This window comes from Ornithorhynchus anatinus, chromosome 11 (genome assembly GCF_004115215.2).
Source record: "Ornithorhynchus anatinus isolate Pmale09 chromosome 11, mOrnAna1.pri.v4, whole genome shotgun sequence".
NCBI lineage: Eukaryota > Metazoa > Chordata > Mammalia > Monotremata > Ornithorhynchidae > Ornithorhynchus > Ornithorhynchus anatinus.
The window spans coordinates 62,455,029-62,479,671 of record NC_041738.1 but is presented as its reverse complement, the minus strand read 5'-3'; the positions used below and the strand labels follow the sequence as shown (position 1 = coordinate 62,479,671).

The 24,643-nt window shown below is 52.2% G+C and overlaps 1 protein-coding gene across 1 annotated transcript in view; it reads left to right on the top strand.

The window, feature by feature from the left end:
• Positions 1 to 3,448: 3,448 nt before the first annotated feature.
• The window catches only part of MRC2 (mannose receptor C type 2), a 43,709-nt gene continuing 22,514 nt past the window's right edge, over positions 3,449 to 24,643 (top strand). Inside the window, 1 exon segment of the mRNA XM_029075815.1 lies at positions 3,449 to 3,829. Within this exon segment, the coding sequence (XP_028931648.1) occupies positions 3,748 to 3,829 (82 nt within the window). The 5' untranslated portion in view covers positions 3,449 to 3,747.

Below are 24,643 nucleotides of genomic sequence, written 5' to 3'. Positions count from 1 at the left end.
CCCATGTGGAACAGGGATTGCATCCATCCTGATTAACTTGCATTTACCCCATTGCTTAGAAGAAGTGCTTGACACAGAGTAAACGTTTAACAAATGCCATTATTATGGTATTTGTTAAGCGATTGCTATGTGCCCGGCTGTCTTCTAAGCGCTGGGGGTGATGTTCATAGTGCTGGGATAGATACAAGATAATCAGGTTGGACACAGTCCATGTCTCACATGGGGCTCACAGTCTTATTCCCCATTTTAGAGATGAGGTAACTGAGGCACAGAGGAGTAAAGCGACTTGCCCAAGGTCGCTTATAAGCAGATAAGTAGCAGAGTTAGGATTAGTCGATTAGACTATAAACCCGTCATTGGGCAGGGATTGTCTCTATCGGTTGCCGAATTGTATTTTCCAAGCGCTTAGTACAGTGCTCTGCACTTAGTAAGCGCTCAATAAATGCTATTGAATGAATGAATGGTCATTCAATCATATTTATTAAGTGCTTAATGTGTGCAGAGCACTGTACTAAGCACTTGGGAAAGTACAATACAACAATAAACAGTGACATTCCCTGCCCACAGTAAGCTCACAGTCTAGAGGTGGAGAAACAGACATCAATAGCCAGGACCTTCTGATTCCCAGACTTGTGCTTTAGCCAACAGACCACACTCTTCTCACCGTTATTGATAATGTCATTATAATTATTACTAATAATTACTTGTAGTATCATTTCACAGCCACCGGGGCAGGGTCAGAGGCTATTCTGCGGGGGAGGCCTAAATTCCACTGCCTCCCTGCCAGCGGCCCAGCTGCAGCTTGGCGAGCGGGATGGGCTGACTGGAGCCCAGACAGGCGCAGGCTGCCAGGAAAAGTCTTCCCTGAAACCTCAATCTCTGGAGATTGACCTTTCCTCAGCCTGAGGAGACTGACCCTTCCAAAGACTGCAGGGGCTGACCCTTCCTTAGCCTGCGGAGGCTGATTCTTCCTTAGATTGCAGAGGCTGACCCTTCCTCAGCCTGCGGAGGCTGACCCTTCCTCAGACTGGGGAGGCTGACCCTTCCTCAGACTGTGGAGGGTTGACCCTTCCCCAGACTGCAGAGGCTGACTCTTCCTCAGCCTGTGGAGGCTGATTCTTCCTTAGACTGCAGAGGCTGACCCTTCCTCAACCTGTGGAGGCTGATTCTTCCTTAGACTGCAGAGGCTGACCCTTCCTCAACCTGTGGAGGCTGATTCTTCCTTAGACTGCAGAGGCTGACCCTTCCTCAACCTGTGGAGGCTGATTCTTCCTTAGACTGCAGAGGCTACCTCTTCCCCAGGTGAGAACCTCCCTGCGGGGACCCTGAGAGGCTGGGGCTCGGGCATGGGGTTGGGGGGAGTCCCTCCCTTCTTCGCCGCCCCAGGACACCCGTGTTTCTGGGCCCAGAAAGCTTCTGAAGGCTGTGCCGGACTTAGGGGAGAGCGACCCTTCTAATAATAATAACAATAATGTTGGTATTTAAGTGCTTACTATGTGCCAAGCACTGTTCTGAGCGCTGGGGTAGATACAAGGTAATCAGGTTGTCCCACTTGGGGCTCACAGTCTTCATCCCCATTTTAATAATAATAATGTTGGTATTTGTTAAGCGCTTACTATGTGCCGAGCACTGTTCTAAGCGCTGGGGGAGATACAGGGTAATCAGGTTGTCCCACGTGAGGCTCACAGTTAATCCCCATTTTACAGATGAGGGAACTGAGGCACAGAGAAGTTAAGTGACTTGCCCACAGTCACACAGCTGACAAGTGGCAGAGCCGGGAGTCGAACTCATGACCTCTGACTCCGAAGCCCAGGCTCTTTTCCACTGAGCCACGCTGCTTCCCATTTTATAGATGAGGTCACTGAGGGACAGAGAAGTTAAGTGATTGGCCCAAGGTCACACAGCTGACAAGCGGCAGAGCCGGCATTAGAACCCGTGACCTCTGACTCCCAAGCCCGGGCTCTTTCCACTGAGCCACGCTGCTTCTCTACTCTGAGCTCGTTGTGGGCAGGGATATTCTCTCTCTCTATTGCTGTATTGTACTTTCCAAGTGCTTAGTCGACTGCTCTGCAGTCAGTAGGCGCTCAATAAATACGATTGAATGAATGACGCCAGCAAGTTGAGGGTCCAGAAGGACAGGGCCAGGGACCCAGGAGTCCTGACCCGTCTCTCGGGGTTCCAGGGAAACGACCGTTCTCCTGTCAAGAACTGACCCTCCCCCGCCCCCCGGACGCCCCGCCCGGGAGGGGAGTGGATTCATTCATTCAATAGTATTTATTGAGCGCTTACTATGTGCATTGCACTGTACTAAGCGCTTGGAATGAACAAGTCGGCAACAGATAGAGACGGTCCCTGCCGTTTGACGGGCTTACAGTCTAATCGGGGGAGACGGACAGACAAGAACAATGGCAATAAACAGAGTCAAGGGGAAGAACATCTCGTAAAAACAATGGCAACTAAATAGAATCAAGGCGATGTATCCAGGCCCAGAGCTCGACCTGCCCGGCCTACTCCCGGGGGGTGGGGAGACTGAGGCAGGACCGCCTGGGGTGGGGTGGGGGGTCGGGGGTGGGAAGGTTGGGAGGTTGGGGTCTTGGAGGTTGTGGGGTTAGGGGTTGGGGGTTGGGAGGTTGTGGGGTTGTGGGGTCAAGGGTTGGGGGCTGGGGGGTTGGGAAGTTGTGGGTGGGAGGTTGTGGGTTGAGGGGTTGGGAGGTTGGAGGGTTGGGGTTTGGGGGGTTAGGGGTTGGGGGTTGGGAGGGTGGGAGGGTGAGAGATGGGGGGCTGGGGGTGTGGGAGGGTGGGGGGTTGGGAGGTTGTGGGTTGGGAGGTTGTGGGTGGGAGGTTGTAAGTTGAGGGGTTGGGAGGGTTGGGGGTTGGGGGGTTGGGGGGTTGGGGTTTGGGAGGGTTGGGGTTTGGGGAGTTAGGGGTTGGGAGGGTGGGAGGGTGGGGGGTTGGGAGGTTGGAGGGCCGGAGGTTGGGGGTCCGGTGGGCACGGGCAGTGGGGGTGGGCCCCTCCTGCGCGGGCCGGGGAAGTCTGACCAAAGTTGTGCAGCCCCCCCCGGGCCGGCCCAGCCCGACCCCGGCCCCCGGCCCCTCCTGCGGGCGGTTGCGATGTGACGCAGCGTCTGGGGCGCCGGGCGGGGGCCGGGTCTCTCTTTCTCTCTCTCTCACACGCACACGCACACACTCTGTCTCTGCCCCCCCATCCTCCTTCCCCCCCTCCCCTCGGTCCCGGCAGCCCCTCCCCCGTCCGTTGTCCCGTCCCGGGTCCCCTCTCCCTCCTTCCCTCTCTTCCCCCAACCCCCCCATCCCCAGCCGCTCCTCCTCCTCTCCCTCTCCCCCGGCCCCTCCTCCGCACCCCTCCCCTTCCTCCCCGGCCCCCTCCCCGCTCCTCCTCGTCCGTCCCGCGCTCTGGCTCCTCCTGCTCCTCCTCCTGCTCCTGCTCCTCCCTCCTCCCTCCTCCCTCCTCCCGCTCCCGCTCCGTCCCGCCGTCGGTGGCGGGGCATCATTCGGTCCGGGCCGGGGGAAGGAGCCCCACCCGTCCCCCCAAAGCCCCGCGGAGCCGCCCGGCCCCCGGACTGAGTCCTGTCTGCCTGTCTGCCTGTGTCTCTGCCTGCGTCCCCCCCGGGTGTCTGCGTCCGTGTCTCTGTTGTCTCCCCCCGGGCCGGGCCTGTCTCCGGCCGTCGCTGTCCCGGGCGGTCCCGGGGCCGGTCCCGGGGCCGGAGCCGCGGCGGCGCCAGCTCGGGAATGCGGCCCGGGGGCCGGGACCCCGCGCCCTGCGCTCACCTGCTGCTCTGCGCTCTGCTGCGCTGGACCTCCGCCGCCCCCGGTAGGTCCCCCCGCGACCCCCGCTCAGTCCCCGCCCGCACTTGGGGTGGGGGGCGGCCCGGACTCGCGGCATCTTTTAGGCGCTTTCCCTCCTGCCTCGATTGTTCCTCTTTTCCTCCGGCTGGTCCTTCCCCTCCCCACTCTGGGTGCGTGGCGGGTAGAGGTGGGTTCTTCTTTAGGCTCCCTAACTCCCTCCCCTGCCTTTCCGAAAGCAAAGTGAGGCATTGGGGGCTTTGCCCCGAGCGGGGGTGGTCGGGGCCGGGGAGGGGGGTGGGAGGAGGAGGAGGAGGAGGAGGAGGAGGAGGAGGAGGAGGAGGAATCCAGCGGGGATCTGAGTGGAAGCAGATGTGGAGGGAGAGGGAGGGGGAGGGTTTCGGAAACGGGGGAGGAGAAAATTTGCTCGCCGAGGCCGGTCCGCAGCCCCCCCTTCCTCCCCCTGGCCCGCCCGTCTCCTGGACTGTCCCCTCCGTCCAGTCCCGTTCCGTCCCACCCCGTCCCCCCAAGAGCAAGGTCAGCCCGCCTGCCCGCGGAGACCCAGGCCCAGGACACCAGCCTCCTTGCAGAACCGCTTGGGGGTGATTCTTGGGGTTCCCAACGTTTTTCTTTTTGACATTTGCCAAATTTTCCCACTCGGACATCCAGGACAGATGTTAGCATGTGGCATTCCTCATTCTTCAACAGAAAATCTGACGTTTGCTTCAATGACAGAGCTGCGGGCCGGGGGTGGGGGGCGTGTAAAAATGCCAAGTGAGACTTAGAAAGTGTGTGTGTGTGTGTGTGTGTGTGTGCCTATATGTAAGGGCGTGTGCCTATATGTAAGGGCGTGTGCATGTGTATGCATATGTATATGTGTGCGTGTTACTGTGTGCAAGGGTGTGCGTGTTTCTGGCCAAACTGGCTCCAGTCCACTCAACAGTCGTCTTGATGAATCTGAGTCTCCGTCGGACAGAAAACTCCAAAAAAATGTGGCTCTCTATTCCTGCTGGGCCTTGAGAGGGATACCATTAACGTGGGGAGGTCAGCCCGTGCCAGGAATGCGCAGGGAAAAAAAAAATCCCATTTTATAGCCGAAGAGGAGAAGACCTCGCGTCAGCATCCAGAGAAGGGAATGGGGACGAAGAGTTGGAATCTGGGGCTGCAGATGAGGCAACCAGGGGGTCAGCGATTGTGGCCCCACTTCAAAATGTAGCAGACTTTTGCGGGGGTGGTGGGTCAGAATCCAGCTTGCTTCGCTTCAGGATTTAGAGGGGAAATGGGGTTATATAAAAACGTCGGCGTAACATGCGTTGGCTCCTGGGGAATGTTCCGGGGAGTCACAGCAGCCTCTGCCAGGGTGCTGGCACCTCCGCAAATCGGAACCTAGGAGCTGGAGGGCAGGTTCTGGGGAGGTGGGAGGCTGAGGGGCCGGGGAGGCTCGGAGCTTGGACCAGGGCCTGGATTGTCCGGGCCCTTGTGGAGGTTGAAGCGTTTGGGCCCGGCAGCTGGGTGTGGCTGTCTCAGAGCCAAGGAGCAGCAGCGCGGGGCAGGAAGACACTTACTGACCACCCCAGGGATCTCAAAGTGGAGAATGAATCCACAAAATGGGTGACTGAGAGAGTTTTGTCTGAGGGCAGCAGGTATTCGATGAGGCCACGGTGGCCCTTTCCCTCCGGGGGTGGCGGTTGGCCTGGTCCGAAGCTGGCGGAGTCGGATGTCTGGTTCAGTGGGGCTAATCCAGGGTTTCCTCTCTCCGCTCCCTCTGAATCTCATGAGTCAGCCACTCAGTGTCTGCTTACTTTTTACTGACAAAAACAGTCTCCTCTGCTAGCCAGCACCTCCGTGGCCGCCGAGTGACCAGTCTGCGGTCTGAGGGGCCCAGGCCCAGGTGGCTAATAACGGGACACATTTCCTCACCCCCTGAGAATGGGGGCCGGCTGAGGGCGAGGGGCAGAGGGATACACAGGTTAATCAATCAGTCGTATTTACTGAGCGCTTACTGTGTGGAGAGCCCTGTACTAAACTCTTCAGAGAGTACAACAGATTTGGCAGACACATTCCTGACCCACAACAAGCTTACATTCTGGATGCTCTATATTCTTCTAAAGCTTGTCCACCCAGAATCTTCTAATAATAATAATAACGGTGGTATTTGTTAAGCGCTTACTATGACCAAAGCACTGTTCTAAGTGCTGGGGGGATATGAGGTGATTGGGTTGTCCCACATGGGGCTCACAGTTTTAATCCCCATTTGACAGATGAGGTAACTGAGGCACAGAGAAGTTAAGTGACTTGCCCAAAGTCACAGCCAGCAAACAGCCAAGCCGGGATTAGAACCCATGACCTCTGACTCCCAAGCCCGGGCTCTTTCCACTGAGCCATGCTGCTTCGCTATTACTTCTGAACTACACCAAGAAGTACCCTCTGAGAACCCTGAGATAGCACAAGTGGTCATCCATTAATCAATCCATTGGTCAGTCGGTATTTATTGAGCTCTCACTGTGCACAAAGCACTGTACTAAGTTCTTGGGAAAGTACGATATAATAAGAGTGGGTAGACATGACCCCTGCCCAAGTGGAGCTTAATCTTTAGAAGGAGACAGACATTATAATAAATTACAGATAAGGGAAGTAGAATGTAAGGATATGGACATAAGTGCTGTGGGGCTGAGGTGAGTATCGAAGTGCTTAAAGGGTATACAGTCAAGTGCCTAGGTGAGGCAGAGGGGAAGACATCTCGGAAAATGAGGGGTTAGTCGGGAAAAGCCTCTTGCAAGAGACGTGATTTTAAGAGGGTGGGGAGAGGGATGATCTGCTGGTTATGAAGGGGGAGGGAGTTCCAGGTCCAAGGAAGGATGTGGGCAAGGGGTCAGCGGTGAGGTAGATGAGTTCAAGACTAGAGGAGCGCAGTGTGTGGTTTGGATTGTAGTAGGAGATTGATCATTCCAACCCCCAACCGGTTTTCCCCCTCAGAACAGAAACAGGAACCCCTGACCGTCGGCTTCGAGACACTTCATCAGCGTTCTCTCTTTCCTACTTGTCGACTCTCTTCTCCCACTGCACCCCAGCACACAGTCTCCATCCATCTGTAGCCAATCTACTCGATGTAACCCATTCCTATCTCTCCCCACTCTGACTCCTCTCCTCATTTTCTTTTATGGTATTTATTAAGCGCTTATGTGTGCCAGGCTCTGTACTAAGTGCTGAGGTAGATTCAAATTAGTCAGATGGGATACACTCCACGCCCCACACAGGCCTCACTGTCTTAATCCCCGCTTAACAGACGAGGACACTGAGGACCAGAGAAGTGAAGTGACTTGCCCGAGGTCACCCAGCAGACAGGTGGAGGAGCCGAAATTAGCACCCAGGTCCTTCTGACTCCCAGGCCCGTGCTGTATCCAGTAGCCCGCCCCGTGGCTCAGTGGAAAGAGCACGGGCTTTGGAGTCAGGGCTCATGAGTTCGAATCCCAGCTCTGCCACTTGTCGGCTGTGTGACCGTGGGCAAGTCACTTAACTTCTCTGTGCCCCAGTTCCCTCATCTGTAAAATGGGGATTAAGACTGTGAGCCCCACGTGGGACAACCTCATTCCCCTGTGTCTACCCCAGCGCTTAGAACGGTGCTCGGCACATAGTAAGCGCTTAACAAATACCAACATTATTATTACTTCTCATTCCTCCTTCCCCGCCTCTCCTCCCCCCTTAGCCTGGAACTCCCTCTCCCTTCACATCTGGCACATCACAGCTATGCCCATCTTCACAGCCCTTCTGAGATCCCACCTTCTTCAGGAGGCCTTCCCTGAGTAATTTATCTTCCCCACCAGCGGCCACATTGGTAGTTCTTTGCGGGCTGTGTGCTTTGTGTTTGCACACCCACCAGCCGCAATGCTAAACATATTGATTTACAAACCCTGCTATTTAAGCATTAACTTAAGGTACATTTGCCTTCATCCTTCTTCTTCCCGTCTATAAATAATTTGAGCATCTGCCACCCTCTCCTTGCAGGCAGGGGCCATGTTTCCTCATTCTGTTGGACTCCCTCAAGTGCTTAATACAGTGCTCTGCCTCTTGGTTGGGATAAGGAGGGAAGCCCTGCAACCAAGAGAGGCCCTCGGCCCCCCACCCATGGGCAAGACTCTACATGGGCCAGCGATGGCCGAGGAGAGGAATAGAGGGGGACAGTTGTACCCCAAAGCCCCCAGAATCTCCATGATCCCACACATTTTGGCCGCATCACTGCTTTCCCATTCTGGTGACCTCCAGCTCAGGTGGCGACTATCTGGGGTCTGCTTGCCTGGAGCAGGGAGAGGTGGCAGAGGGGTCATCTCCTCTAGGGTTCACAGGGTCAGTGCCACATGCTGAGGGTTGGGGCAGAGCGGTGCACAACTTCAGTCAATCAGTGAGGCTTTCTGAGCACCCACTGAGGGTGAAACATTGTACTAAGCACTTGGGAGGTACCGGGGAAGCAAAGCATACGTTCCCTGCCCTCGAAACACTTACAGTCTGTCCAAGGGGAAGGCCAGACGGACATGGGCAAACAACATGGCCCAGGGGAGAGAGCACGGGGCTGGGAGTCAGGAAACCTGGGTTCCGACTCTGACTCCACCACTTATCTGCTTTGTGACCTTGGGCAAATGACTTCACTTCTCTGAGACACAGTTTCCACATCTGTAAAATGGGAACGTATCTACCATCTCTGTCGTATTGTACTCTCCCAAATGCTTAGTACAGTGCTCTGCACACAGTAAGTGCCCAAAAAATATGATTGATTGAATGGGGATTCGATCCCTGTTTTCCCTCCCTTTTAGACCGTGAGTCCTGTGAGGAACAGGGACTGAGGGTTGGTTGTTTTTTTTTTTTTATTTGGCTTTTTTGGTGGTATCTGTTACCATTAGTGCTATTAGTGCTTATTATGTGCCAGACACTGTACTGAGTACTGGGCTAGATACTAGATAATCAGCCTGGAAACAGACCCTGGTCCATATGGGGCTCACAGTCTTAACCCTTCCTTTACAGATGAGGTAACTGAAGCACAGAGAAGTTAAGTGATTTGCCCAAGGTCACACAGACAAATGGCAGAACCAGGATTAGAACCCAGGATCTCTGACTTCCAGGCCCGTGCTCTTTCCAGTAGGCAGTGCTGTTTCTCCAATCTGTATGTGTTGAATCTGAGTGTTGGGCATCTGCCCTAGGGCTTGGCACAGTGCTTACCCACAGATAGGAAGTACCAAACAAATGCTGTCATAAACCAATAGCAGCATCCAAGCCAGAGTACTGCAAACTAGAGGCACAAGGGAAACTCTAGGAAGGTGAGAGGTGGAATCCAATAATAAATAAATAAATAATGATGGTATTGAGTGTTTACTATGTGTCAAGCACTGTTCTAAGCACCGGGGTGGTTACAAATTAATCAGGTGGTATACAGTCCTGTCTCACATGGGGCTCACAGTCTTAATCCCCATTTTACATATGAGGTAAATGAGACACAGAAAAGTTAAGTGACTTGTCCAAATTCATCCTGCATAAAAGTGGCGGTGCTAGGATTAGAACCCAGGTCCTTCTGAGTTCCAGGCATGTGTTCTATCCACTAGGCCACATATATTATGTTATGTATTACAAAGATATGTATATTTTAGTGCTGCTGGGGGAGTAGTGTTGCCCAAGTGCTTAGGTCAGTCAGTTTATTTATTGAGCACTTACTGTTTGTAGAGCACTGTACTAAGCACTTGGGAGGGTAGAATACAACAGAATTGGTAGACACGTTCCTTGTCCATAATGTTGAGGAATTGTTGAAGTGGCAGTTGAGGGAAGATCTAGAGTGAGGAGATGGGAGGTTAGAAGCCTTCCTGGAGGAGATGTGATTTGTAGCAGGCCTTTGACGATGGGGAGAGTAGTGACCTATCTGATAGGCAACCACTGGAGGTGTTTAAGAAGGGGAGTGACGTCCCCAGATCGTTTCTGCAGGAAGATGAGCCGGGCAGCGGAGTGAAGAATAGACTGGAGCGGGGACTGGATGAGGTGAGAAGTCAGGGCTAGTAAGATAGATCTGGGAGTCGTCCTGCTAGAGGTGATCACTGAAGCCACAAGACCGGATGTCAGTGTAAAGTGGGTTGAGTTAGGGACCCAGATAGGAGCTTAAGGGAGGGGAGAGATGCAAGAAGAGCCAGCAAAAGAGACAGAGGTGTAGTCAGAGAAGTAAGATTAGTCACTTAACTTTGCTGTGCCTCAGTTACCTCATCTGTCAAAATGGGTATTAAAAAAAATGTGAGCCCCACGTGGGACAATCTGATTACCCTGTGTCTATCCCAGCGCTTAGAACAGTGCTCTGCACATAGTAAGCGCTTTACAAATACCATAATTATTATTATTATTATTATGTAAAGGCGGAGGGGATTCCAGGCAGGAGGTGAGCAAGAGGTTGGGCATCAGAGAGATGAGGACAAGGCCCAGTGAGGAGGCTGGCATGGGAGGAACAGAATGTGAACTGAGGTCTAGTGGGAGAGGTTGTTGATGATGATGGTGGTGATAATGATTTCTTGAGCACTTACTATGTTCCAACCACTGTTTTAATCACTGGGGTAATAATAATAATGTTGGTATTTGTAAAGCGCTTACTATGTGCCGAGCACTGTTCTAAGCACTGGGGTAGACACAGGGGAATCAGGATGCCCCACGTAGGGCTCACAGTCTTAATCCCCATTTTACAGATGAGGTAACTGAGGCACAGAGAAGTTAAGTGACTTGCCCACAGTCACACAGCTGACAAGTGGCAGAGCTGGGATTCGAACTCATGACCGCTGACTCCAAAGCCCGTGCTCTTTCCACTGAGCCACACTGCTTCTCTACAAGATAGATACAAGATACAAGGGTAGATACAAGATAATCAGGTCAGACACAGTCCATGTCCTATGAGGGGCTCACAAGCTAAGAAGGAGGGAAAACAGGTACTGAATCCCCATTTTACAGATTGGAAAACTGAGGCACAAGAAAGTTAAGTAACTGCCCAGGGTCCCAGGGGAGACAAGTCGCAAAGCAGGACTAGAACCCTGGTCCTCTGATTCCCTGGCGCCAGCTCTTTCTACTAGGCCCTGCAGCTTCCCAGGAGTGCATTCACTGCAGAATCAGCCTGGTTTAGTGGATAGAGCATGGATCAGGGAGTCAAAAAGACTGGGTTCTAATCCTATCTCCGCCACTTGTCTGCTGTTTGGCCTTGAGCAAGCACTTCACTTCTCGGTGCCTCAGTTACCTCATCTGTAAAATGAGGCTAAGAGTGTATGCCCCATGTGGAACAGGAACTGATTAACTTGTATCTAATCCAGCATTTAGAGCAGTGTTTTGCACATAGTAAGAGTTTAACAAGCAAAATAATAATAATAATAATGAAAGAAGATGAGTAGGTTATGAAGAGAGCTGGTTGAGAGCTGCAGTTTTTCCCAGCCAGACGTCCCCACCACCCATCCTGCCTCTGGGCAGATGGGCGAGTAAATTACCCAGGCCCAACTCCCAAGAAAGTTTCCCTCCAGCTGCCCTCACCCAGCCCACCAGCAGGTCTGGGACAAAAAAATTTACTTTTTCCATTTGCGTGGGGTTCGGGGACTTTCTTAACCTGGGGGAAGCAGATCCCGTGGGGTCCCAGCCTGGGCCAAAGCAACCCCTAAATGTGATTGACAAGCAGCGTGGCCAAGTGAAAAGAGCATGGGCCAGGGAGACAGAGGTCCTGGGTTCTAATGCCGGCTCCACCACCCTCCTGTGGTAATACGTTGGACAAGTCACTCAACTTCTTTGTGCCTGTTTCCTCATCTGCAAAATGGGGGTTCAATATCAGTTTTCCCTCCTACTTAGAGTATGAGCCCCATGTGGGACCTGATGATCTTATATGCACCTAACAAATACTAAAGTTGTATTGATGGGTTGATTAATCATTGTAGGCTTGGGGGCTGAGCCCCCCAGTCTCCTTCACCCCAGGTCACTGAGAGCCAAGGCTGAGCTGAGCTTGGTGGGGGAGGGGATGGGACGGTGCTGTAGGCCAGCCCCCCCCTCCCCCCCCCAGTCAGTTTAGACTAGACTGTTAAGCTCGTCTCTAGACTGTAAGGTCACTGTGGGCAGGGAATGTGCCTGTTTATTGTTATATTGTACTATCCCAAGCGCCTAGCACAGTGCTCTGCACACAGTGAGTGCTCAATTAAAAAAAAACACTATTGTGGTATTTCTTAAGCGCTTACTATGTGCCGGGCACTGTACTAAGCTTTGGGGGAAATGAAAGCGAATCGTATTGGACACAGTCCTTATCCCACATCAGTCTCACAGTCTTAATCCCCATTCTACAGACGAGGTAACTGAGGCACAGAGAAGAGAAGTGACTTGCCCAAGGTTACACAGCAGACCAGTGGCAGAGCCAGGACTAGAACCCATGACTTTCTGACTCCCAGCCGTGTGTTCTACCCACTAGGCCATGCTGCTTCTCATGCTGCGTCTCATAAATGCTGACTGACTTTTAGCTGCTTGCCATGACTCGTCCCAGGGAATCTGGTGCCCTGCAGGCGGCTTCTGTGAACAAATCCAGTGGGCCCGGATAGCTGGTGGGGTGGGGGTGGGTGGGGGGGACTTGTCATCCACCGGGTTCTTCCATTAACCCCTCTTTCCCCAGTTAAGCTGTCTTTTTCCCGGCTCGCTCTCCTTTCTGCATCATTTGTGCCCTTGGATCTGTGACCTCTGGACATTTGATAGTCACCCCAACCCCATAGCACTTATTTATGTAGCTTTAAATTATATATTACAAATTATGTACTCATGTTAATGTCTGTCTCCCCTTCTAGACTGAAAACGCCTTTTGGGCAGGGAAAAAATCTGCTAATTCTATGGTATTGTACGCTCCTAAGTGCTCAATAAATACCATTGATCAATCGATTGATTCTTCTTTGGGCCCAGTTGGGCTGCTGGCCGCTGGGTCACAGAGCTCTGCATCTGGAACCCAAGAGCTTGGGAGCTCGTCCTTTTTTTTTCTTTGTTTATTATAGTGTTTGTTAAGCATGATTATGGGCTAAGCACTGTCCTAAGCACTGGGGTAGATACAAAGTAATCAGTTTAGATGCAGTCCCTGTCCCCCTTGGAACTCGCAGTCTAAGTAGGAGGGAGAACAGGTATTGAATCCCCACTTTGCAGTTGAGGAAACTGAGGCCCAGAGAAATTAAGCGACTAGTCAAGGTCACACAGCAGGCAACTGTCAGAGCAGGGATTAGAACCCAGGTTCTCTGACTTTCAGACCTGTGCTCTTTCCACGAAGTCACACTGCTTTCCTGAGTTCTGTTTTATTACCAAAGCACATTACAATACGTATTTTAATTTGCCCCTCACGGCAGCCCTGCGAGGTAGGGTTCGGGTATTATTTTCCAGGGCTTCTTCCTGGCTCCTCTCTAGGAACTGTGCTGCTAGCAGGGTGGGGGAGCATCTCTGTGCCCGATCGAGGTGCCCCCCGGACCCTGGACTGGATAACCTCGATTCTGTAGGAGTCCTGGAGGTGGGTGGACTCCGGGTCCGCAGGGGCAGGGGTGGGCAGAGGGAAGGCCCTTTGGAACTGGGTTGGGCCACTGGGCACTAGGACCTGATCTCCCCTTTGGGAGGTTTCCCGGCGAGGAATTTGGGAGCTGCATGGGACCCCCGGGAGGTGGGCAGTCTTTCCCCTGTACCACCAATCCCAGTACAGAACGGGCAACCTCCCAAGCCCACCCCAATCTCCCAAACCAGCCTGGACCCCCAAACCCCAGAATTTCAGCCTTAACTGGGCTTGGAGAGCCAGTCTCATGGGGGCAAGGTATAGAGCCGAACTGATCAACCAATCATTTGTATTTATTACATCCTTAATCAACTGTAACTTGAGCACCTGCAATAATATCGATCAGTGCTATTCTTTTGAATAATAATGATAGTATTTGTTAAGCACTTACTATAGGCCAGGCACTGTAATAAGCGCTGTTGTAGATACAAGTAAATCGAATTGGACACAGTCCTTGTCCCATGTGGGGCTCAAGTCTCAATCCTAATGTGTACAGAGCACTGTACTGAGAACCTGAGAGAGTAGACTAGATCTACTCTCTGCCTTCCAGAAGTTTGCAGTCTACAGATGCTGGAAAGGAACATGGTTTGGAGGAAGGGGAAGATGTGGATAATGAAGGGGAGGGAATGAATGTGTGCATAGCAGGCGAGCATAGCAGGCATGCTAGCTAACGTCCCCAGGTGGTTGGGCGTGCTCAAGGGCACAGTTTGTTTTTTTTTAAAATGGAATTAGTTAAATTCTCACCGTGTGCCAGAGACTGTATTAAACGCTGGGGTACATACAAGATAATTGGGTTGGACACAGTCCCTATCCCACACAGGGCTCACAGTCTTACTTCTCATGCTACAGATGAGGTAACTGAAGCCCAGGGGATGATGATGATGATGATGATGGTATTTATTAAGTGCTTAGTATGGGCCGAGCTCTATTCTAAGCGCTGTGGTAGCTACAAGGTAATCAGGTTGTCTCACATGGGGCTCACAGTCTTAATCCTCATTTTACAGATGAGGTAACTGAGGCAAGGAGAAGTTAAGTGAATTGGCCAAAGTCACACAGCTGACAAATGGCAGAGCCGGGATTAGAACCCATGATCTCTGTCTCCCAAGCCCATGCTCTTTCTACTGAACCTTGCGGGTCCACAACTGACAAGTGGTAGAGCTGGGATTAGAACCCTGGGGTGGGGCAACTCCCGATGAAAGACAATAGGAAGCTTGGTGTTTGAGGGTGAGGGGTGCCCAGATAATTGCCCCAGCCTCGGCTTCTTTGGGGCTATGCCATCACAGCTCCTGAGCAGTAAGACTGTGGTGCCTCACACCTTCTTTCAGCAGTATTTACTGAGCATCCCCGTGGTCACAGCCCTAAGGTAGGCATGGGGGAAAATACAATAGAAAGAGAAGACACTGTCAATGCATCACAAGGACTTTACAATCTAATCAATCAATCAATGGTATTTATTAAGTATGTACTGTGTGCAGAGCATTGTACTAAGTGCTTGGGAGAGTACAACACAATCAATCAATTGTATTTATTTAGTGCTTACTGTGTGCAGACCACTGTATTGACTGTTTTGAAGAGTACAATATAATAGAGTTGACTGATATGTTCCCTGCCCATCACAAGCTTACAGTCTAGATGGGGAGACAGACATTAATGAAATCAATTAATTACAGATATGTACGTAAGTGCTCTGGGGCTGAGGGGAGGCAGGGCAAATAAAGGGAGCAAGCCAGGGAGACTAAGGGAATGGGAAAAAAGGAAATGAGGTCTTAGTCTGGGAAGGCCTCTTGGAGATGTGCTTTCGATAAGGCTTTGTTGGCAAGGGGAGTAATTGTCTGTCGGAGAGGAAGAGAGAGGGTGTTCCAGGCCAGAGGTAGGACGTAGGCAAGAGGAACAGTGCTTGGCACATAGTAAATACTTAACAAGTACCATAGTTAGTTCAATGGCGAGATAGATGAGATCGAGGTACGGTGAGTAAGTTGGCATCAGAGGAGTGAAGTGTGTGGTCTGGGTTGTAGTAGGGTAAGGTGAAGTGAGGGAGGAGGTGTCAAGGCGAATGAATGCTTTAAAGCAGAAGGTAAGAAGTTTTTGCATGATGCGGAGGTGGATGGGCAACGAGTGGAGGTTCTTGAGGAGTGGGGAAACATGGTCTGGAACATTTTTGAAGGAAAATGATCTGGGCAGCAGAATGGAGTAGATGGGAAAGTCGGGCTTGGGGTGGGGCAGGGGGGACAGGGTTTGGGTGGGAAGATAAGGAGTTCTCTTTTGGACATATTAAGTTTGAGGTGGCGGCAGAACATCCAAGTGGAGGTGCCTTGAAAGCAAGAGGAAATGCGAGGCCGCAGAGAGGGAGAGAGATCAGGGCAGTATATAAAGATTTGGGAATCATCTGCATTGAGATGGTAGTTGAAGCCATGGCAGTGAATGAGTTCTCCAAGGGAGTGGGTACAGATGGAGAATAGAAGGGGATCCCTGAAACTTGACCCATAGTTAGGGGGTGAGAAGCAGAGGAGGAGCCCTCCAAAGAGACTGAGAATGAGCGGCCAGAGAGATAGGAAGAGAGCTTAGAAGAGGGCAGTTTCAGTGAAACCAAGGTTGGATAATGTTTCCAGGAGAAGGGTTTGGTTGACGGTAGCTGAGAGGAGGATTAGGATGGAGTGGAGGCTGTTGGATTTGGATTTGGATCTCTGCCAACTCAGTTATATTCTACTCTCCCAAGTGCTTAATACAGTGCTCTGTACACAGTGAGTGCTCAAAAAATATGGTTGATGAGAAGCAGCATGGCCTAGTAGAAAGAACATGAGCCTGGGAATCAGAAAACCTGGGTTCTCATCCTGGCTTTATCCACTGCCTACTGTGTGACCTTGGGCAGGTTACTTTACTTCTCCATCCTTCAGTTTCCTCAACTGTAAAATAGGGGTTAAATACATGTTCCCCCTCCTACTTAAACCATGACCACCCCCCCGCCATATGGGACAGAGGCTGAGTTCAACCTGATTAACTTGTATCTACCTCAGCACTTAGAACAGTGCTATGGTGGGCAGGGACAGGTTTACTAATTCTGTTGGTAAAAACCCTCCCTTGACCCCGGTTCCCTACAGTCATTGCCCCATCTTTCTTTTCTCATTCCTCTCCAAATTCCTTGAGCGAGTTGTTTACATCCACTGTCTCAAGTTCCTCTCTTCTAATTCTCTCCTTGACCCCCTCCAATCTGGCTTCCGCCGCCTTCACTCCACAGAAACCACCCTCTCAAAGGTCACATATGAGCTCCCCCTTGCCAAATTCAGTGGCCTCTACTCCATCCTAATCCTCCTCGACCTCTCAGCTGCCTTCGTCACTGGTAACCACCCCCTTCTCCTGGAAACATTATCCAATCTTGGCTTCACTGACAGAGTCCTCTCCTGGTTCTCCTGTCTCTAGCTGCTCATTCTGTCTCTTTCAAGGGCTCCTCCCCTGCCTCCCTCCTCTTAACCATAGGTGTCCCTCAAGGTTCAGTTCTGAGTCTCCTATTCTCTATCTACACCCACTCCCTTGGAGAACGCATTTTCTCCCAAGGCAAATCCATGTGCAAGGGCAACTCAGATGGAATGGGAAAGTCATGAATCGGAGAAGACCTCTTTCCTGGTTCAAGCAACTTGGTTCTTCAAGTGTTGCGAGGTCAGGCTTCCCACCTAGAGGAGGAGCTGGGGTGATTTGGGCCCAGAATCCTTCTGTCCTGGGTTGAGGGAGCCCCCAATCAGGATCCTGTGTGTAGGGGTGGCAGTGTCTCATGTGGCCGCTAATCAACCATGACATTCTAAGTCTTCCTCCCCCTTTCCTCCTGGGGAGCAGCAATCCTCTTGTTTTTTTCTGCTGTGTCAGAGGAGTCATCCCCTCGCTCTTGGCTCTCTCTCGTGGCCGGAGGGGCGGCTGGGGCAGGTTGGGGCAGGGCTTCAGACTGGCTCTTGGGGTTCTCCCGTTAAATCTTCTGAAAAGCAAATAAACGCTGCAGCCTGTCCTTTGCTGACAGCCCAGAGTCAATCCCTCGGGGTGGGGCTGGCTGAACCTCCCCCACCCCCCACAGGCCTCCACCGCCCTTAGCACTGAGTCTCCATGTTGTCTCAAGTGGCTCAGAGCGCCCCATGGCCATCGTGCCCTTCTGGGGTCTTTTACCTCAGGTACTTTTAGCCCGCACTTCTGCCATCCTGTTGCTGCTCCCTGGCAGTACCTCCCAAAGCAACTTCATAGCCTGCTCTCTGTCAGAGCGCCCAGGCTGAGGGACCTGGGTCACCTCACAACTTGGGGGCAAGTGAGGCCCTGATCCTGTCAGGGCAGACCTGGGCCTGGGAGGCGGAGCGCGGAGACTCTAGCTGGTTGTATGTAAAGGAAGGAGGGAGGGGCGGGGATTTTCAGGGGGTCTCCCCTCTTTCCTCCTCCTCCTCCTGCTTCTGCGTCCCCCGCCAAGGTGGGTGCAAATCAACCACTTACTGTTTGCATAGCACTGTACAAAGTGCTTAGGAGAGTACAGTACAGTAGAGTAGGTAGACATGATCCCTGCTCACAAGGAGCTTGCAGTCTAGACAGGGAGAGATATAAAAATAAATTCTGGATATGTACATAAGTACTGTAAGGTCGAGGGTGGGAAAAATATCAGGTGTTTACAGGGGACAGATCCAAGTGTAAGGATGACGCAGAAGGGAGAGGGAGTAGGGGAAATGAGGGCTTAATTGGGGAAGACGTCTTGGAGATGTTATTTTCGGTAAGACTTTGAAGGTGGGGAGAGTGGTGGTCTGTCAGATCGGAAGGGAGAAGGAGTTCCGGACCGGAGGGAGGATGTGGGCAAGGGTTGAGCAGCGAGATAGATGAGACTGAGGTACAGTGAGTAGGATGGCGATAGAGGAGCGAAGTGTGCGGGAAGGGTGGTAATAGGAAATCAGTGAGGTAAAGTAGGAGGGAGCAGACTTACTCAGGAAAAGCCTCTTGGAGGAGAGGTCTTACTTAGGGCAGAGGAGAGGAATCCTGAGCTGAGGTAGAGGAGGTGACAGAAAGGGGTTAGGACAAAAGCCTCTGAAGCCTCTCCAGTCAGGGAGGCTTCAGAGGGGATGGGCTTGGTGAGTGGTGGTGGGGAGAAGGAGGCAGGGAGTCAAAGCAGAGAAAGGGTCACTACCACAGCTCCCACCCCCTGCCCCCTCCACTTGCCTAGCCGCCTACCCCAGCCACCTCTTCCCGGTTCAGCTAGCTTTCTGTTGCCTTGAGATCCTCTGGGTCTGGAAAAGGGCCCGGCCAGGGACTCCTGGACTCCGTGGGTGGCCATGCCTGACTCCACTTCCCAGAGCATGCCTCAGCAGGGCCTTAGAGGATGGTTGGGGAGGAGGGGAGGAGGGGGAGGAGGAGCAGAGTGGGAGGAGGAGGCGTCGCAGTCACAGTCGCACCAAATGCTTGACCAAGGCCCTGTGGCATAAGCGCCATCTGTCCCGGGGTGGGGGAATGGAGGCATCACTTACCTGCCCCTAACCCTCTAGGCTGAAAGTTCGTTGCGGGCAGGGAATGCGTGGGCTTATTGTTCTCTTGTGCTCTGCGCTCGGTAAGCACTTAAGAAGTACGATTGAAGGAATGAAAGAAAAACTCTGCCACCCACAGCATCCAACATAACATTCCCAGGACCAGGAGCCTCCTCCCTGTAAGCTCCACTCAGGGTCCCTGCTGTTCTAGGAATTAACCCCACCCTGGGGGTGCCAGCCTGACCCAGTGATCTCGACCGGAGCCATTGTGTCCTGAGATCCGAGGTGGCAGAGGGAGGGCCCAAGGGTCCATCCAGCCTTATCATCCAACTTTTCTCCTGTTGTCCAGCCTTGGGGGAGCTGGGAGGATGGGAAGGTAGGCCGAACGGCCTTTGAGCCCAACTCTGGAGGTTCTGGAAGCCCTCCTACTAAGAGCTGGGGTTGTCTGGGCTGTGTGGCCGACCGGCTGGGCCCCTTCTGCTGAGGGGCTGACCCTGGAGGTCCTGGAAGTCTCCTGAAGAGCTCGGGCCGGGCGGGCTGGGTGGCCCGGCCCCTCCTACTGACTCAGGGGCCTTCCGGCCCTCTCTCTGGGGGCCGGGGCCACTCATTGGAAACAGCTGTTGCCTTTGGTTGTCCCGTGTGCTGGCCAGCCGGCTGGCCCTCCGCGGGCTGACCTTTGCCCTGCCTGTCATCCAGAGTCCCAACTGCTCCCTCCCATCCTCTCTGATATCCTGGCCGTATCCTTCCTCAACCCCCCAGCAGCCTCTCCCTCAAGCTGGAGCCAGTCTAGGGCAGGAGGCAGGTGTGGGTGAAGCCGGGGCCCCTAGGGCCTACCCTGAGGTCCAGCCCTGCTGCAGAGACCCAACCCAAGGACTCCCTTGGGGGTCTCTGGGCCCGCTCCTCTCTCCAGTCCGTATGTCATTCAGCTGCCTGGTCCGTTTTTCTAAAATGTCACTGTGCTCACATCTCCTTGCTCCTCAGACACCTCCAATGGTTGCACAGTCCTCTCTGCATCAAGCAGAAAGTTCTTATCATAGGCTCTAGTACAGTCAGTCCATTGGCTCTCCCTCTTTCTCTTGTCCTCCCTCCTCTCCCACTACACCTCAGCTCACACTTTCGGTTCCTCTCAAGCCAGCCTACTCACTGTGCCTTGTTCTTATCTCCTACACTCTACTCACATCTTTCCTTTTGCCCTCTAATGTCGACCTTCTCCCTTGTTGCTCTGTCTCCTTTATCTCGGTACCAACCCCTTGCCCAAGTCCTCCCTCTGACCGTGAACTCCCTCCCCCTTGATATCAGCACAGTAATGATACCCCCCTTGATATCTGACAGACCCCCCCCCCCCACTCTCCCCACCTTCAAAACCTTATTAAAATCACAACTCCTGTATGAGGCCTTTCCCACTCTAGCCCTCTTTTTCCCTACTCCTGCTCCCTTCTGTATTACCTATGATCTTAGGTACCATTTCCCTTCTTACACTCCACCATTTCCCCTAGCTGTACTTAATTTTAATGTTTGTCTCCCCCTCTAAACTTTAAACTCCTTGTGGGCGGGGGTCATGTCCATCAACTCTATTCTATTGTATTTTCCCAACCACTTATTACAGTGCTCTATAAACAGTAAGCACTCAGTAAATACCACTGAATGATGGATTGAATGATTACCTGGAACTCCCTCATCAAGTCCACTGGACCCCACTCACGCTATCTTTCAAGTCCTTCTGCAGCCCATCTCCTCTAGGAAGCCTTCCCTGACTTATTTTTCTTCTTTCCAGGTCACACTCTCCCAATAAAGCCTTCAGCCCTTTTATGCCATATCTTCAGTTTTGCACTCCCTTCCACCTGCAACTCTTACAGGCTCTACTGTTAAAGCACTTAATCATCCACACGCCCTTCTTTCCATACTCGTCTTTCTCCTTTTTCACTTTTCCACAAAAAGGACACATCAGGAAGGGGGTGGTGGTAGTAATAGTGTTTATTAAACACTTACTACTATTACAATAACTGTGGTATTGGTTAAGCACTTACTAAGTGCCAAGCACTGTACTAAGACTGGAGAAGGCAGCAGCGTGACCTAGTGAAGAGAACGCAGACCTGGGAGTCAATGGACCTAGATTCTAATCCTGGCTCTGCCACTTGCCTGCTCTGTGACCTTGGGCAAGTCATTTAACTTCTCAGTGTCTCAGTTTCTCATCTGTTAAATGGGGATTCAATAACTTTCTTCCCCCCCACCCATCCCCCCAACACTTAGACTGTGTGGAACAGAGACTATGTTTGACACGATTAACTTGTATCTTCCCTGGTGCTTAGTACAGTGCTAGGCCCATAGTAACTGCTTAAAAAATACCACAGTTATTATTATTATTATTATTACAAGATAGGTCGAATAAAGTTCTTTTTCCACCACAGGGATCATAGTCTAAGTAGGAGGGAGAAGAGGTATTGAATCCCCATTTTATAGATGAGGACATTGAGACCCACAGAAACTAAATGACTTGACCAAGGTCCCACAGAAGGCAAGTGGTGATGGTAGGCTCAGAACCCAGGTACTCTGACTCCTAGGCCTGTGCTCTTTCCTCTAGGGTATGGTGCTCACTGTGTATGGAGCACTATAGTAAGTGCTGAGAGAAAATGCACAGGAAATTCAGGTTGCTCGCTTAGATGTGTAGGGCTTTCTCTGTGGAAGCTCATGGCCCTGGGCCCCTGAGCTCTGCCCAAGCTCGGCCCGGATTCCAGGGAGCCCAAGGGGCTGCTGTTCTCCCCAGTAAAGCACACCCACAGAGATGAAGTTCTTCAGTCAGCCGTATTTATTGAGCATTTATTGTGTGCTGAGCAATGTACTAAGCACTTTGGAGAGTACAATATCACAGAGTTATAGTGTTACATATAACAAGTTATAGTGTTACAGTGTAACAGAACTTACAGTCCAGAGCAGGAAACACACATTAATATAAATAATCATGGATCTGTATTTAAGTACCGAGGGGCTAAGGGAGGGGTGAATAAAGGGTGCAAATCTAAGTGCAAGGGTGATGCAGAAGAGAGTGGGAGAAGTGGAAATGAGGACCTAGAGGGTGGTACCTCTCCTCTCCCTACTCTTGCGAGGCCGAGTTTAGGTCAAAGGGGCGAAAAGAGAGCTGGCCATTGCAGAGGCCCCTGAGGGGCACCTCTCCCTTTGCCAACCCCTTGGGACTGGGTCACTGGGGGTTTGGTGAGAAGTTTCAGTCTGGGGACCACCCAGAGCCAAACTTGGACAGAAGATGACCGAAGATAAAGTGACCAGGGCTGGAACTGTCCTCACACAGATGCTTAGTGGGTCAATACCACAGAACCAATAAGTAGGATTTACTGAGCATTTAGTGTATGCAGAGCATTGTATTGAGCAGTTGGGAGAGTACAGTAGAGTTGGTAGACATGATCCCTGCCCTCTAGGAGCCTGTGGTCTGTTGCGTTCAGAGCACCGTACTGAGTGGTTGGGAGAGCTCAGTAGGGTGAATAGAAATGATTCCTGCCCTCATAAGAGCTTACAGTCTAGTGGTGGAGACAGGTAGGGGAAGCAACAAAAACTTGGGGAGAAGGGAAGATGAATAAATAAATGCTTAGGGGTTGGTGGGGAAATGAGAGGTTAGTCAGGGAAGGCTTCTTAGAGGAGGTGTGATTTCAGAAGGCTTTAGAAGATGGGGATTGTCCTGGTCTGCCAGAAGTGAAGAGGGAGGAAGTTCCAGGCTGAGGGAACGTGACTACCAACTCCTTTGTATTGAGCTCTGCCAAGTGGTTAGTACAGTCCTTTGCACACAATAAGCACTCAACAAATTCCATTGTTGGACTAACTGATTGATTGAGGGTGTCAGCAAGGGTTGGCCAGTGATTGACATGGGAACAAGGCTCAGAGATTAGGTTGAGTTAGAGGAATGAAGTGTGTGGGCCGGCGTCGAGTGGGACCAGAGGGAGGAGGGGAGAGGGGAAAGCTGATCGAATGCCTTAGAGCCAATGGCAGGGAGTTTCTGCTCCCTGTGGAGGTGGATGGGCAACCACCAGAGTTTCTTAAGGAAGGAGGAGATGTACGTATGCAGAACAATGTTTTAGAAACTTCCTGGAGTCAAACTGGATGCTTCCTCTCCTTTTGTCTGCCTGCTTGGGGCTCTGCAGATGAGAGGGTGTGGTAGAATGTGTGAGGGTGTGGGACAGTGTAAGGGTTGGGGAGGGTGTCAGAATGTGGGAGGGTGTGAGGGTGAGGAGGATGTGTGGAGAGGGTGTCAGGATATGGAAGTGTGACAGGGTGTGGGTTTGTCTGAGAGTGGGTGTCAGGGTGTATTAGGATGTTTGAGGAGAGTATGAGGATGTAGGAGTGTATGTAGTGAGGGCGTGTGTGTGTATTAGGGAGTGGGAGTGTATGAGGGTGTGTATCAGAGTATATGAAGGTGTGTGGGGGAGAGTGTGAACATGTACGAGAGTGTTCATTCATTCATTCATTCAATAGTATTTATTGAGCGCTTACTATGTGCAGAGCACTGTACTAAGCGCTTGGGATGAACAAGTCGGCAACAGATAGAGACGGTCCCTGCCGTTTGACTGGCTTACAGTCTAATCGGGGGAGATGGACAGACGAGAACAATGGCAATAAATAGAGTCGAGGGGAAGAACATCTGGTAAAAACAATGGCAACTAAATAGAATCGAGGCGATGTACAATTCATTAACAAAATAAATAGGGTAATGAAAATATATACAGTTGAGCAGACGAGTACGGTGCTGTGGGGATGGGGAGGGTGAGGTGGAGGAGCAGAGGGAAAAGGGGAAAAAGAGGGTTTAGCTGCGGAGAGGTAAAGGGGTGGTGGCAGAGGGAGTAGAGGGAGAAGAGGAGCTCAGTCTGGGAACGCCTCTTGGAGGTGAGTTTTAAGTAGGGTTTTGAAGAGGGAAAGAGGATCAGTTTGGCGGAGGTGAGGAGGGAGGGCGTTCCGGGACCGCGGGAGGACGTGACCCGGGGGTCGACGGCGGGATGGGCGAGACCGAGGGACGGTGAGGAGGTGGGCGGCGGAGGAGCGGAGCGTGCGGGGTGGGTGGAAGAAAGAGAGAAGGGAGGAGAGGTAGGAAGGGGCAAGGTGATGGAGAGCCTCGAAGCCTAGAGTGAGGAGTTTTTGTTTTGAGCGGAGGTCGATAGGCAACCACCGGAGGTGTTTAAGAAGGGGAGTGACATGCCCAGATCGTTTCTGTGGGAAGATGAGCCGGGCAGCGGAGTGAAGAATAGACTGGAGCGGGGCGAGAGAGGAGGAAGGGAGGTCAGAGAGAAGGCTGACACAGTAGTCTTAGCCGGGATATAACGAAAGCCCGTAACAGTAAGGTAGCCGTCTGGGTGGAGAGGAAAGGGCGGATCTTGGCGATATCGTAGAGGTGAAACCGGCAGGTCTCGGTAACGGATAGGATGTGTGGGGGGAACGAGAGAGACGAGTCAAGGATGACACCGAGATCGCGGGCCTGAGAGACGGGAAGGACGGTCGTGCCATCGACGGTGATAGAGAAGTCTGGGAGAGGACCGGGTTTGGGAGGGAAGATGAGGAGCTCAGTCTCGCTCATGTTGAGTTTTAGGTGGCGGGCCGACATCCAGGTGGAGATGTCCCGGAGGCAGGAGGAGATGCGAGCCCGAAGGGGGAGAGGACAGGGGTGGAGATGTAGATCTGCGTGTCATCTGCGTAGAGATGGTAGTCGAAGCCGTGAGAGCGAATGAGTTCACCGAGGGAGTGAGTGTAAATGGAGAACAGAAGAGGGCCAAGAACTGACCCTTGAGGAACTCCAACAGTTAAAGGATGGGAGGGG